The sequence below is a fragment of the Hydractinia symbiolongicarpus genome, chromosome 7, assembly GCF_029227915.1.
Source record: "Hydractinia symbiolongicarpus strain clone_291-10 chromosome 7, HSymV2.1, whole genome shotgun sequence".
Classification (NCBI taxonomy): Eukaryota; Metazoa; Cnidaria; class Hydrozoa; order Anthoathecata; family Hydractiniidae; genus Hydractinia; species Hydractinia symbiolongicarpus.
The window spans coordinates 14462419-14477120 of record NC_079881.1 but is presented as its reverse complement, the minus strand read 5'-3'; the positions used below and the strand labels follow the sequence as shown (position 1 = coordinate 14477120).

The 14702-nt window shown below is 32.2% G+C and overlaps 1 protein-coding gene across 2 annotated transcripts in view; it reads left to right on the top strand.

Moving 5' to 3' along the window:
• Nucleotides 1-14702, top strand: part of LOC130649507 (cyclin-F-like) — a 51716-nt gene that overhangs the window by 26996 nt on the left and 10018 nt on the right. For both annotated transcript variants that reach the window (XM_057455791.1, XM_057455792.1), the window contains 3 exons: nucleotides 5944-6131; nucleotides 7289-7860; nucleotides 11303-11395. In XM_057455791.1, coding sequence (XP_057311774.1) covers nucleotides 5944-6131; nucleotides 7289-7860; nucleotides 11303-11395 — 853 coding nt within the window. The remainder of the gene's footprint in view (nucleotides 1-5943; nucleotides 6132-7288; nucleotides 7861-11302; nucleotides 11396-14702) is intronic.

Below are 14702 nucleotides of genomic sequence, written 5' to 3'. Positions count from 1 at the left end.
GTCTCATACAACCTACCCTTTACCTTAATTGACAAGACTCTGCTACGCCATTTTATAACAACTTTCCATTAACTGCACGAAAAACTCTATACAACAAGTTGAACATCACGATCAATAATCAATTTCAGTTTTGCTACATTTATTTAGCCAATGAAAATTCGATTAATTTTACTGGGTTTTCACCTGAGGGTTTTCCACTCGCAACATGGGATTTCATGTGCAATGGCGTGCGATCGTACGTGCACGCCATTGCACATTCCTGACCAGGCCTGAGGCAGTTTTTTTTAAAAGAGATCTTCATGAAACAATGTTCCATAAAAAATATTGCCCACAAAGTTTCTTGGTTCCTATGGACACATAACACAACCAAATGAAGTTTTACACACTTTCCTTTTTGAATGTTATGCCAACCATACCAATGTCCAATAAGAATATTAACATAAAGTTGCATTTAAAAATTCCACACATCTATCCCAGAGATCACGCAAGATGGTTTAGAAAAGTAATGGAACAACCTGTCAAGGGGATAAACGTACTTAACTTATCAACCATGTTTAATCGGCTCTAATTTTTACAAGTAAGTTAAACCTGGTTCCTGTAAAAAAAGTAAAAGATTACTGAATCTAAGTTAAAGTTTATAATTATCTCATAATAATACTTAAACTGTGCGTGTCCATCTGTTACAGGCAAAGTGTATGTGTTAATTTAATTTAAAATTGCTGAAAAATGCACATCTCATTGTTAATCAACAAGTTAAACGTCACAATGTCAATATCTAAATTTTAATTAATGAAGTCATTACAATGCACTTATAACTTTGAGGGGAAAAAACTTGGAAACTGGGTTGTCACGTCGATCATTTTCGCCACATGAGTAACCAGGCATAACCTGGGACTAAATTAGGTAAGTTTTTTAAACCTGGTTCCCTAACTCTGTTTCAGAATAGATGACCTAATGTCGTCATCAAAAACCCAATATCTCAGTAACTATTTGTCAAATTCACACAACAGGTTGAGGAATTTCTTTAAAAATTTTTTTGTTTATTTGTGGTCCTTGCTGATGTCAGCAAAATTTTTAAGCATTTTGTTTCAATTGATTTTTACCTTGATGAGGTAAATTGAAGGCTTCACCAGTGTTAATACTACTATATTTGGTTACTGAAAGATAACAGAATTACCACAAATTTAATCACGCAACGGATTAAGGTATATCTTTAAAAAAAATTCCTTGCTGATGTCAGCAAAATTTTTAACTTTTGGATCTCTAACCGTATGTTAATAGGCTAACCGTGTGTGTGTTTGTAACAGGCAAAGTGCTTATTTCCCTAAGTAGCCAAAATATTATGTCTTATATGTTAACTTTTTTGATGTTATGATGACAATGCATTTAGACTGACATCAATACAATAAGTAAGATTGTGAAGCCTTTGCTTGCACTTTTAAGTTTGAGGTCAAATAAATTGGAAATGAGAAGAAATAACTTGTGTCATCTCCTGCAGGAATAAATAGGGACCACGGGAGACCAAAATGGGACCAATTTTTTAAGGCTAGGTCAATTGTCACGTTATGGATCTGACAGAATGATGACTCCATCAAAAAGCCTTTGAATGCCAATAACGTTTTCAACTATTTGCCAGAAGCACATTTTCGTATTCTATTTCTTGTTAAGCACTTCAAGCTCTACACAATAGAGACAACTGTACTCAAATTTCTGAAATATGTTTTTTAAATTGTTTAGTCTTTGTGTCGTCAGCCAAGTTTTTTAACCCTTATATCTCCTTAACTATTCGTTGAAAGTACACAATCCTATAAATTTTCTTGCTCATACTTTTAAGGTCTTCACAATAGAGGCAATGAGTTAAAAATGTTTTTGTATATACACTACTGATGTCATTAAATTTTTTAAAACCTTTCCCATTTACCTTCTGCCTAAGTGGATTCTTCCACAGGCTTATCGTCCAGCATAGAATTTATACCCTGGTTAGTGTCAACTTAAGATTTTTGCATTTACACATTAAAGGATTATATAGTTAAAGCAGATTTATACTAAAAATAAAAACGTGCTGGAGAACAATTATTGCACAGTGGCAAAATAAACAAGACGTATGATATACGCAAACAACCTCACGGATAAAGTTCACAAAAAGCTGTCTATCTAAACGTGATTTTTGTTACGAAGTTAGACACGACATATTTTGCTATTCAGATAGGCGATATTTATTACGCACTACGCAGTTATTTTTCAAAATTAATTTGTGAGATCTTTTTGAACGGAAAATTTCTCGAAAATTCAATTTTCGATGGGTCCGTCTTGGGTAAACTGACTAACAGGAAAAAGAAAGATTCCAAACCCCACCTAAAAGTTGCTAAATTCAGTAATCCAGCATCTTATCTTAAAAAAAAAAAAAAAAATAGTTACCAAGATGAGATTCGAACACATGACGACTCCCGTGTCGGTGCTCAGAGAGGCAAAAATTTTCATTCTTGTAGGACACATTTGCGTTTTAATACAAGCTCACAAGCTTGTAATAAACTTGTGAGTTGGAAAAAAAGTAGAAAAGCAGAATTTTTTTTTTTTAATTTTTAGTTTCTATTTCTTTTTTTACAAAAGTTACATCCTGTTTATTTATTAATAGATCTAAATCCATGTTTTTGCCTGTCAAAACCAATTAGAAAAAATTACTTGAAGTTGACAATTGTGGAAAGATTCAATAAACTCAGTGAACTAAGCTTGTGGTAATTTTCAAAATTGGCAACTTTAAAAATTAGAGACACTTAACTATGCATTAGATATCTTGCTAAAGTTCCAAAAAGTACCAGTTATTTTTAGTCACATTTGGTGGCTTTGAAGCGTAGACAAATGGAATTAGCAAGAGTACAATTCAATTTGCTATAAATTTTTCTAACTATCAATTTGTAACTATTTACCACCCCTTTTTTGGTAGGTTCCATATCTTTTTAACAACAGCAAGAAAAAGTGCTTTCTATCTTTGAATATGAGTTCAAATTAATAGGGTGATTGCATTACATATCCGTTACAGGATAAAGACAATAACTTTAACAATTCATAGGGGTGTTACTCTTAAAATACGTTTGGTGGGGTTCCAAAGGATAGGAGGGTTGTTTTAAAGAAAGGGGGATTCTGACACCTCTGCCAACTTTGTATAGGACTCAGTTTTAATACTTTCGGGAAAATCGAACAACATACTTTTTAACAAATTGGTGCAAACAGTCAGAAGAATTCTCTGTTAAGAATGAAATACGGATGTGCTATGATAAATACTCACCTGTGTATACACACCATCCGGATAAACTATCTGAGTTCATCACTAACATATTGCCGCAAGTAGTGTAGTGGGTTCGTCTGCGGCTCCCAGTTATGGGGACCGCGGATCGAATCCCGCTCACTGCCAGGCAGTATGTTAGTGATGAACAAAGTAGTTCTCTTTCAGTATGACTTACACGCATTATACTCGCCCGTCATGATCAGAGGTCTGATCAATGTGAAGCATTCTCTGTTGAGAATAAAATACGGATGTGCTATGATAAATATTCACCTATGTATACATACCATCCGGATAAACTATCTGAATTCATCACTAACATATTGCCGCACGTAGTGTAGTGGGTTCGTCTGCGGCTCCCAGTTATGGGAACCGCGGATCGAATCCCGCTCACTGCTTGGCAGTATGTTAGTGATAAACAAAATAGTTCTCTTTCAGTATGGCATCAAAAATAGTTTCAAAACACAAATTTTTTTTAGGAAGACTGATTATTTAAGAAAAAACATGTGGTTTTCTTGACAAATGTGAAAGATTATTTTTGTTCAAAATGCATTTACTTTTTACATTTGGTTTTGTTAATGCGGCCTTAGGTTACATTCAAAAAGTTCCTCTGGAATTTCATTGGTACTGCAACAGTAGTGAGGAAAAATCTTTCAAATATTCGCTATTTGTGAACAATTTGAATCATAATTATTTTGGTTCATGTTTATAAAATATAAGTTAAAACAAATTGTATTTGGTAGGTTTCTTACCAAACCGTCTCAATGTCTTCTCTAAGATTCATACTTCTTACTGCGGTTTACCAAGTGCTGCACTTTGCAATGTCATTTTTGTTACTAGATCCAGTCTTTTTGTTTTCATATAGCCTGTTGAAAAAAAATTCATATTGCTGGCAAAGAAATTGCTTACTCTACAAGTCTACACCTTCTTTGATACCAAAGTTATAATTTCGCACCCTTTTTACCCTTTTTATAACGATGTGTTTATATCGCTTGAGAATATACCGGCAGATGGTAGGAATGTATTTAACAAAGCTGTGGAGGACCTCTGTGTAGATGATAATGATGCTAACAAAACAGACAAGGAAGAGAAAGACAATCCCTGCTGTTTGATATCAAACATGCCTTATGCAGTTTCTGATAAAAATTTAGTTCTAAAACCTGGGGAAGTAAAAAGTCTCTGGGTATATTACAGCACAAAATTTTTTAAAAAATTGCTTTCCCATCACTTCTTCCAAATGTACAATTTGGTTACAATGTAAAAAGAAAGGTACCTGTGAGTGCAAGTAAATATTTTAATCAGCTTAACCTATAACGGCTTGCTTCGGATACAGATAACATATCTGCTTCTTCCAAGCTCGTGAAAGGGAATAACACAAAAATAATGATTGACTATATCCACATAAACCAACCAATCAACAAGATTCCATGCAAAACTTTAACCAATCATGTATGCTTTCAATGTCGTTACCAGGCAGAATTTTTGGGTCAAAAAGCAGGTTTTAATTACTAGTGTTTATATATTTTCACATAACTTTCTTGACAATTGAATAATTATCAGCAAAAATTATGAATTTTAATTTTTATGATCCTAGGATGTTTTGTCTGAGTTTTGGGGAAGCAGATTTGCCTGACAAAGTTAACCTCGTTCCCAGAGAGACAAAAAGCCCTTTGATCGAGGTTGCCGACAAAGCAAGTCATGTCTTGTGTAGACTTGCGTGAAGATTTAGTAGGAAAGCGAGATCTCTCTTGGTTGGTAGAGTTTACCTTCCTACCTGAGTTACTTTGCTCCATATGAACAATGGCCTCTAAGGCCCTTTTCATCATTTCCATTTCTCGGCGTGCTAGCTGCAAACAACCGGGTAAGTAGGATGTCCAATCCTACCCATGCACCTGTTCGCTAGGAGCCAGCCAAGCAAATTGCTTGGGACTCTTTGATCGCCTGATGTTTCTCAAAAACGGCTCAAGTGAAGGCTTAATCTCCTTCCCCAAGCTCTTTCTATGTGGTGAAAAGGAGAAGATGCTCTGGGAAGGACAAGATTGGTGGGGACTGCCTTCAATGTATGAAATAAAGTGGGAAATATAATACGTTCTATGGAACTATCACTTTATTGGATCATTTCGTGAGAGGTGTGCGATTGCACAGACACACCACCATACATGCGGATAATTTTTTAGGCGTGCGATTACTCGCACGTGCAAACCTTTATGTCTGTGATAAATTATCGACATTACGAAAAAAGCAAAATAGGAAGTTAGAGAATGATTTAGAAGGCTTTGCAACCCTTATTGTTAAATCAAAGGTGAAGTTTGCTCAAAAATTATATTTTCAAATTCAATAGTTATAAAAGAAAACAAACGGATGCCATAATTCTTTTCAAGTAAAACATTCTTTTTTTTCTGAAATAATTTGTGTTAAACACATGTAAAAACACTGTATATTGACCCCTTACATTTTTACGAAGGCTGGGTCGAGTTTGAATTATGACGTTTTATAGTTCAGCGTTACAGCGAAGTCCACCCTGATAGTGAATTTTCACTTGCTTATAAAAAAAACATGCAACAGATTCCTCAAACTTTGCATGTTGCAAAAGTTAATGTCATTTTATTCCCAGTGTACAAATCATCACAGTCATTCAATAATGTTCAATATATTTTTAGCCTCTGCAGAGAAGACTGTAAAGGAAGTCAAATATCATGCAAGTCTATCTGCCAACTATTTATGCAGCCTGGACAACAGGATTGTCCCAAAAAAACCAATCACATGGATGCTACTCCGTCCACCCTGGTCAACTGCTAAATCGATTTGTTTAAAGCAGGCTGTGCATAATCAAATGCTAAAGTTTAAGGTTAGTTTTTATTATTTAGTTAAGGCAAAGCAATTTAATCAGTTCTACAGGCAGCGAAAATAATCCAGTCTGCAAAATAAAAATAGTTAGAAAGAAAAATGCCCTAAATCTATGCTGATTGTAATGTTCATTTACATCTCTGTTATGAAACAAATGTGGTTCTTTTTTGTTACAACCTAATATTTGTGTTCTACGCTGCAGTATTGCTGCAACATAGATATTTTTCCACCAACTAGAAAGTAATTTATTTTGCCGTATGTTTTAGGTTACTTTTCTTTGTTATGTGGGAACTTTTTTTAAGGTCTTATAACAAGGTAAACCACTTTCTAAAGTATATTTTTCAAAATAATGAAATACAGAAATTTTACGAAAGTCATATTTCCTATTTACAGAAATACTCGCATTTCAGTTTACATATTTAACAAAGTTTGGAATAAAACTAGGTTTTGTAACATTACTTTCTTCTGACTTGAAATTATTATTAAAACCTTATTTAGCAAACACAGCTCACTCTGGTCTACAGTGTTTCCAGACCACATCTAGATGGTTTACTTCTTTACAGAAGTTTTTGTGAATCGACTTTACATTTCTAATTCAAACTCTGTCATGTGCCCACTTTTTTGTGATTCATTTCTGTTTTAATTGTGAATTTTTATTTCCATTGCCTTGCAAAATTTTACCATTTGTAACAAGTATTATAAGAAATTTTCGAAAAAACCCTTCAACACATAATTTTTCAGGAAATCATAAGATGAGCATATAAAATTTTGATCAAATAATTATAAAAAACTATTATATATTGTCATATTTTTTAACAATATTGACTGTTGCAGCCACAAATAGGCTATAAAAAAAAGATTTAATGTTAGTCAAGGATAAATGACGCTAGTTTAAGTTAGAAGACAATTTGAGAAAATAGTGTATTATTATTTTCTAGTTTTTTTTAAAAAATAGTCTATTTGGCCCGTAGAACAACTAATTAATTTGCCTTTGCCTAAGTTTTAGTACTACTTGATACCATCATCATTATAGGGACACTTGTATTTAGTGTTTTAGGTATAAAATTTTTTGTTTTGGCTAATGGTTAAAATTTCAAGTTCAAGCTAAAAAGACTACAAAAATCCCCACATTCCGTGTTAATTTGTTCTTCTTTGTAGGGATCAAATGCTGATAAAGTAGTTTGCTACAACCTGGGTAAAGTTCTTAATTTAGATAATGAAAATGAATCAAATGATATAAAGGCAAAAGAAAATCTTTCAGCTGCTTCACTGATGGGTTTTACTCATGCTAAATTTGAGATATTATTGCAAGAGGAAAAATCTGTTTTTGCTAAAACAGATGTTGGTGCTCAACTTCAATGGTTTCGTGATTTGCAGGCATGTGCTGCTAATGGCAATACTGATGCTAGGTTCAAACTTTGTCAATTAATTGCATCTCATAATAGTGAAAAGTTTTTATGTCGCTTTGAAGCAATTAAATTTTCAAAGGCATTATTTCGAAACAGTGACTGCTCCCACATAGAAAAGTTAGAGAATTATCAGCCAAAGATCAATAGTCTCATGAGGTGCATTCTAGTTGATTGGATTGCAGAAGTAGCCTATATGAAAGACATGTCACACCAAGTGCTGCATGCTGCTGTTCATTACATTGACTCTTTCCTAATGACTAGAGTTGTGGAGAGGACAAAACTTCAATTGTTAGGAATCACATGCTTACTTTTAGCTGCCAAGTAAGATATTTTTGTTATTTGTATATGGTTCTTTTAAAACAATTTTTTGTGGGATGCTTGGCAAAAAATGTGCTGCGAATAAAATTTTGGTTAATAATAAAATAATATTTTTTAAATTATTACAGAAACGCTGACACCAGCATAAAAATGTCAAATTTGAGCAAGTTTTATCAAGTGCATGCCCCTTAATAAAATCCTAAAAGCATAAAATCCTACCTCATAATTTTTTTATGAAAACTCTTAAAAAATTCGACATAAATGTGATGCTCCCTAGGAAAATCCACCACTTATCTTTCCGTATTTTAAAATACGAAATACGGAAATTTCGTATTAAATAGAGATTTCGTATTTTAAAATACGCATATTTTTAAAATTACGAAATACGAATTTTCGTATTTTTAAAAATACGAAGTTCTATTTTTAAAAGTAGAATTCGTATTTTTAGAAATGTTACGTGTATCAAGTGAGTGTTTAAATAAATTGAATAGAACAATTACTCACTTTTACAAGTTTGTTTTTAATGGGTTTTTAATTGGTTTTTAATTGGCTCAATGATTTCATAGGGACGTTTTCTCGTCATTTTAGAAAGAAATGCGGCAACTTTGAAGCTTCGCATGGATATTTCTCTTATGTTAGAACGAAATATGGCAACTTTGGAGCTTCGCAGGGACATTTTCTCGTCATGTTAGAACGAAATACAGCAACTTTGAAGCTTCAAAGGGACGTTTTCTCATTATTTTAGAATGAAATACGGAGCTTTGCAGGGATGTTGTTATTTTTAGAGATACGCATATTTTTTAATACGAATTTCGTATTTTGTATTTAAAAATACGCATATTTTTAAACGCAATTCGTATTTTTGAAAATATGAAATACAGAATTCAATTGTTTTAAAAATACAAATTAAAAATAGAAGCGGTCGATTTTCCTAGAGAGCATCACAAATCTGCTACATATGTGACATGGTTTGCGATTTTCGACCATTTTATCATTATAACGCTGTTATAATGCTGTAATAATGCTTCCACTTTAGCATTAATTTAAGACTTTGATCTTCATTATTAAATAAAGTTAAAAACCAAGCGGTTAATAATCGCAAACCATGTCACATATTGTAGCATATTGAAACTTGAAGCAGTGGTACAACGCCATAATTAAACATGTCTTTATATTCCCCCAAAAAGATTTATACAGGGTATAAAAAAATTTCTACACTGTAGTTAACTACACCATAGTTTATTTTTTTTTATGATGCAAAAAAAGTTTGTCGTATTTTGTTTTATGCAAAACCTTCAAAAAGCTTTGGTATCATAAACATTTTAATTCAAGTTTTATTTGTAATAAATATAATACTTTTTTTCCAAAAAAAATTGATTTCAATTTAGGGGGTAGCTAAAGCATAAAAACTTGCATTTCATGCACAAAAGGAAATATTAAATTAAAAGACAACATTAGAACAAAGTCAGAAAACTGTAATGAGTTTGCCAATATGTTTTGTTAAGTTCTAAAATTACATCAGCGACATTTTACCGATTTGAGTTACAAAACTACCACAGTGTCATAATAAGTGCCGTAATTGTGCCAGCAAATATTTATATTTTATTTTTTATATATTTTGTTTTTTAAAATGCTAAATTACAAAGGGTGCGGTTGACATTAATGTTCCATGCGTGCTTTTGAAAGCACTGACCATGGAAGTAAAGGTCAAAAAAACGTGATTTAGTGCATCAGTTGACCAGTTCATTATTCGTAACAACTTTTTTTATTTGACTTGGTGGATTGTGAAATTAGTTTGATAAGTACAGTATTTCAATGATGGTGAATTACGCAGGGTATGAATTAGAAATTCGCACTTGGCAATTTGCGAATTGAAATGCCATTTTTGCTAAAATCACTTTGCTAAAATTGCGAATCGAATATTTTTGTATCACTTTCTTGTCTTTTTTTTGTGACATTTAAAATTTTTCATTCCTTTTTGTATGTTGTTTCCATTTTATTCTCATATTTTGCTTGATTACTTTATGCCGAGAGAAGAAATAATAACCCTTTACGTTAGCGTATTTTACTTGTACATATTTAATGAAGTTTCGACTGAAAATACGTGAGCAAGTTTTGTACATTTGCTTCTGAAAAGCCGTTTTTATTATTAAAAATTGTTGTTAAAACTTTTATCAAGCGCATTTCATTATGAATGATTGCGTAAAATATTTATATACATGTTAATTTGCAACATTATTTCGGCTATCGGAGACAAAAAGTTAAAACTGAGAGAGTTGCTAGCTCAGTTCTTGTGTTTGGGGTTCACGAGTTAAAACGTCCCGCTTGTCTTCAACATAAAAGATAATAACGCAGGAAAAAGTAAAAGCGTGCAGGTCGCAAAAAATAAAAATTCTCAAGGAAAAACAAGTAGCTGCTAATGAACAAGCTAATGGTAATTGAGCTACAGTTTTACCATGTACCATTGCAGCGTAATAAATTATCTTTTATGCTGTTAAAAAAATGACGTAGTAATTAAATATTACGATGTAAAACTAACGCTACTGCGTCATAAAAAATACTACATTGGTTTATATTGATGGCGTAATCAAACAATTTTATAAGCAAGATTTTTGGGTAGTTAAAGGAAACACGAGTACCCCTAATCCCAAATCATGTCATATATTATTATTATTATTTTTTTTGGCATGTGTTTTCATTATTAATAAAAAAAAATTATACTTATGTAGTTAAAATAAATTAGGTTTTTTTGGAAGCCAAAGCATAACAAAATCAGCCTTCTAACATAAAAAATTATCGAGGGAGTTTTTGGTGTTATAACAGTCACTTAATGGTTAGACGCTAAATGATTACTGTGAAGAGCGTTATAAGGGGTTTTAAGAATTGAAAGTTTGGATTCGCCACATCCTTAGCAATGCTAGAAACTTTCTAACAGTTAAATCCTTGTAAATAACATAACACATGTTATTAATGCCTTATAATCCTAATAGCAGAGTCAGTCAGATGAAATTATCCAATGCCAATTTTAACTCGTTATAACTTCATAGTAAATATACTTTATTGTTATAACCCATTGATAACGTTGTAAAGCAAACTGTTAAAAATTGCAGGCATGTCACATATATTTTTGCACATTTATTCACATGTGAATTTGGAAATCATCACGTGAAACGCAGTCTGGAAATTATCATTTGAAACGCAGTGTCACTTAAGTGTCTGTTTTCAGTCAAAAAAAGTTCAGGACGTTCAAAATACCAAAAAATTCCATGTTAAGCTTCATTTCTAAAGCGATTAAAACTTTGAATGAAATTTTCCCTTGCTAGGAAAATAGTGCCTTTGGAGAACCGTTTCATGACCAAAAAATAATTTGCAAAGCATTTTTAAAAATTTCACTTTCTTAGACAATATTCCTCATTCAAATGCTGCCTAATTACTTTTATTTTAGGTCACACTATGATCCTCGTCAGGTGCATATCTTAACAGTTCGTGAGTCTTCTTGGTTGACAGACCAAACATATCAGTATGAGGATGTTGTAAGGTAGATAAGTTATGTTATAGTTTACATAGTCAGGTTACTAGTATTATTCCGAATATTTATACAGGATAGAGCCACTTCAGTGTTGTGTCACTGTTATCAATGGGGATCCTCTGTTCTGAATGTATACATTAGGTATACACCGACATTGCCTACCCAATTTCCCACACATGGCATGGGTTAACCTATAGCTGTCGTAAAGACACTTGCTAAATATGCCTGCGCTGTGGACCAAGGACCACACGCCATGTTTGGCCTTTCTAATTCACATCATGACGCAATTGCTAAGGGAATGTCGCTAATATTTAAAAAAAATATACAAGTTAACGTTTGTCGATTTGTGTGAAAGCAGCTGTTTTTTGGGGGGGTTTTTTATTTGCACATTCTCCATTCTATAATAACCACAGTACTGGATAACCTGGAATTTTGACAATTTTTTCCTGGAAATTAATCATGTTAAGTTTGAGTTAAATCTTTGCCAATCGAGATATTTTGATAATTTTACAGACCATACAGAACAAATTTTCTCACAAAGTAGTTAAAAGCTAAAAAAAAATTGAGAAAAGAAAATAATTTTTATTGTCCTTTACTTCTTAACAGCCAGGTTTTTTAAATGGACTCTTTAAAAATTGTATTAATGTTATTTCTAAGTCACAAATCTTGTTTTTCTATTTATCCTATTCTTTAGATTTTAGAAAATTTTAGAAAATTGCTTAAAAAGCTTTCAATTTTCTCTGATTAATAAAAGGTCCCAGAAATCATTGTTTTAGAGGCGTGTCTGCTTGAAAGGAAGTTTATATTGGGTAGTAAACTGCAACATTCTGTTCATAATATTTGCTCTGTATCATGGTTGAGAATAATGACAAAAAACTTGGAATATACAAAGATAAAACTTACTGGCCATCAAGTATATTTTTTTTGGAATTTTTTATACAAATAAGATAAGAATAGAGCAGAAAAGTTCACAAAATTCAATTCCTGTAAAAATTAATCCTCCAGATAAGGAGAAATATATTTTGGGGGGTTTTAAGGAGAAAGCACAATAGAAAAAATCCAAGTCACATGAAGGAATTTCAAAGATCTAGTCAACCCAGTTAGTCCAATTATGCACTTCACTTGCTCTAACACCATTGCTAAGAATAAACTGATTATGGCCCCAGAACCAAAAGTGACAATTTAACGCAGCAAGAAAACTGTTAAACAGAATCTAACAAAACTTTGCTTCTTTGTATTCTCATTTTGAATAATTCTGTATTCATCACTACTTCAACCAAGGCAAATTTTATCATCAAATTCTAGCATAAAATCTGTTATATTGCGTGATTTGAGAATGGAATTGACAAACAGTTTTTGGTTCCATATAAGAAAATCCTGAAAAATCAGATTTTGGCTACCGCTTTAGAAATATTTGTTCACGGGTGGTAGTGCTAGTGCTAACTAAATACACGTTTGCATATTTGCCTTCTGGTGGTTTTATAATAGGTTGCAACAGTTTAAAAAAATTGCTTGTCTCCCCAAAGTTTTTATTAGGCTTGTTATTTAAAAGTTTTGACACAATAAATCAGTAGAATGATTTATTGTGTGTTTTTTGAAATTTAGCATGTTCATCCTGGAAATGTTGTGAAATATCGTATAATTTTGTCCTAAAAATAATAATGTAAACTCCTAGAATGTCCTGAAAGTTAAGTTTTAACTTTCTGCGATCACCAATCATACCCTTCCTTGCAAATTTCAGTCCACAAGTTATAGTTGCTGCTTTCTAATTCATGTCAGCACTCTGCAATTGCTGAGGCCAAAACCAACATGTTAACAAAGCAGACATGTAAATAACATCACATCAGCTTTTTTTTGCTGACACTAAAGAATATAACTTAGAAAGGTTGCTGAGTAAATTCATTTTTATGTTCAGTGAATTCAGTTTCATGTTCACTATACATTGATTTATAAATTAAGTATATTCATTCTCAGTGAATTTAATTTTTATATTAAGGTTACTGTAAAGGAAAAAACTCACTTGATGAGTAGTCTCAGAAAAACCCTCATAATTTATCAATACTTTTATATATTTTTTTAATTTTTTTTTTTTTTTTTTGTTTCTGAATGTTTGAAAGACTTGATGGTGTTATTTTCGTGAGATGTTAATTTTCCAAAAGGAAAGTATAATGAATTAAACACACACCATTTTTTTCACAGTATGTTTTAAAATGGCTTTATTTTCCAAACGCGTGGTCACAGACTTCTCGTTTTTGCACCATTATATTCACCATAAATTAAATTCAAAAAGGTTCCCGGTTTTTTGTATGTATATATATATGTATGTATCGATGGTGAAAGTAAACTATGTAAAAAATATTATTATGCATATATTTATACGGTAGTTCCATATCATGCATGATGTTTACAAAAAATATGCTAAACTCATTTTGCACATATTTTCTCGAAGGTGTGAAGGATATAACACCTCTGAAAAGGCTTTTTCCAGAAAAAAGGGATGTCCCAAATATTTTCATGGAATATAGAATATGTCATTTGAAAGAGAATTTTTTTTTCTATATGTCATGAATTTAAAATTTGTTTTCTTTACAGTAACCTTAAGTAAGTTCTTTTTTATTCAACCAACTTAAATTCATTGTTGTAGAGAAAGAAAAACGAAACTAGAAAAGTCAACTCTGTAAAATTTAACCCTATTCAGGCTTTGGGGGTTCATGTTTGGGGGCTCTGTAAAGCTGGGCTGATAAAAGAGACATCGTATTGCCTTAAAACAAATGTGTAGCATGCACTTCAGAAGTTATTACAAAAAAATTAGCCCCTCGCCGGAATATTGTTAACATAGTCGTTTCATTGTTAAAGTCTGGAAAGTTTTGATGTAGATGAGGGATCTATATATGTGATGACAAGGTGGCATTTAACGCTACTAAATTTGGGAAAGCCTGTCTTGTTGGAGAATCTGAAATGCATCCAACTATACATGATGTTGTTCAAAAGCTGATAATGTTTTCAATGCAATTAAAGTCTGGCAAGATAATTGCTTAGTCTACCATGAATCATCCAGGAATCATCCAGACAAGGAAAAACTTCAAGGCAGGTACCTTACATTTTTGTAAGGTAAATATGCAGTGAATAATCTTTGCAGAATTATGTGCTAATGCAAAAACTTGCAATAGTAACAAATTTATGTTAATTACTATCGCCTAAAACTGTTAACTTGTGTTGCCAGAGAAGCTTTTTGTTGCTTGCTACATTTTTTGTTGTTGCCAGTAACAAGATACAAAATCAAATCGATTTTATTTTTGTATCTTGGTACCATCAA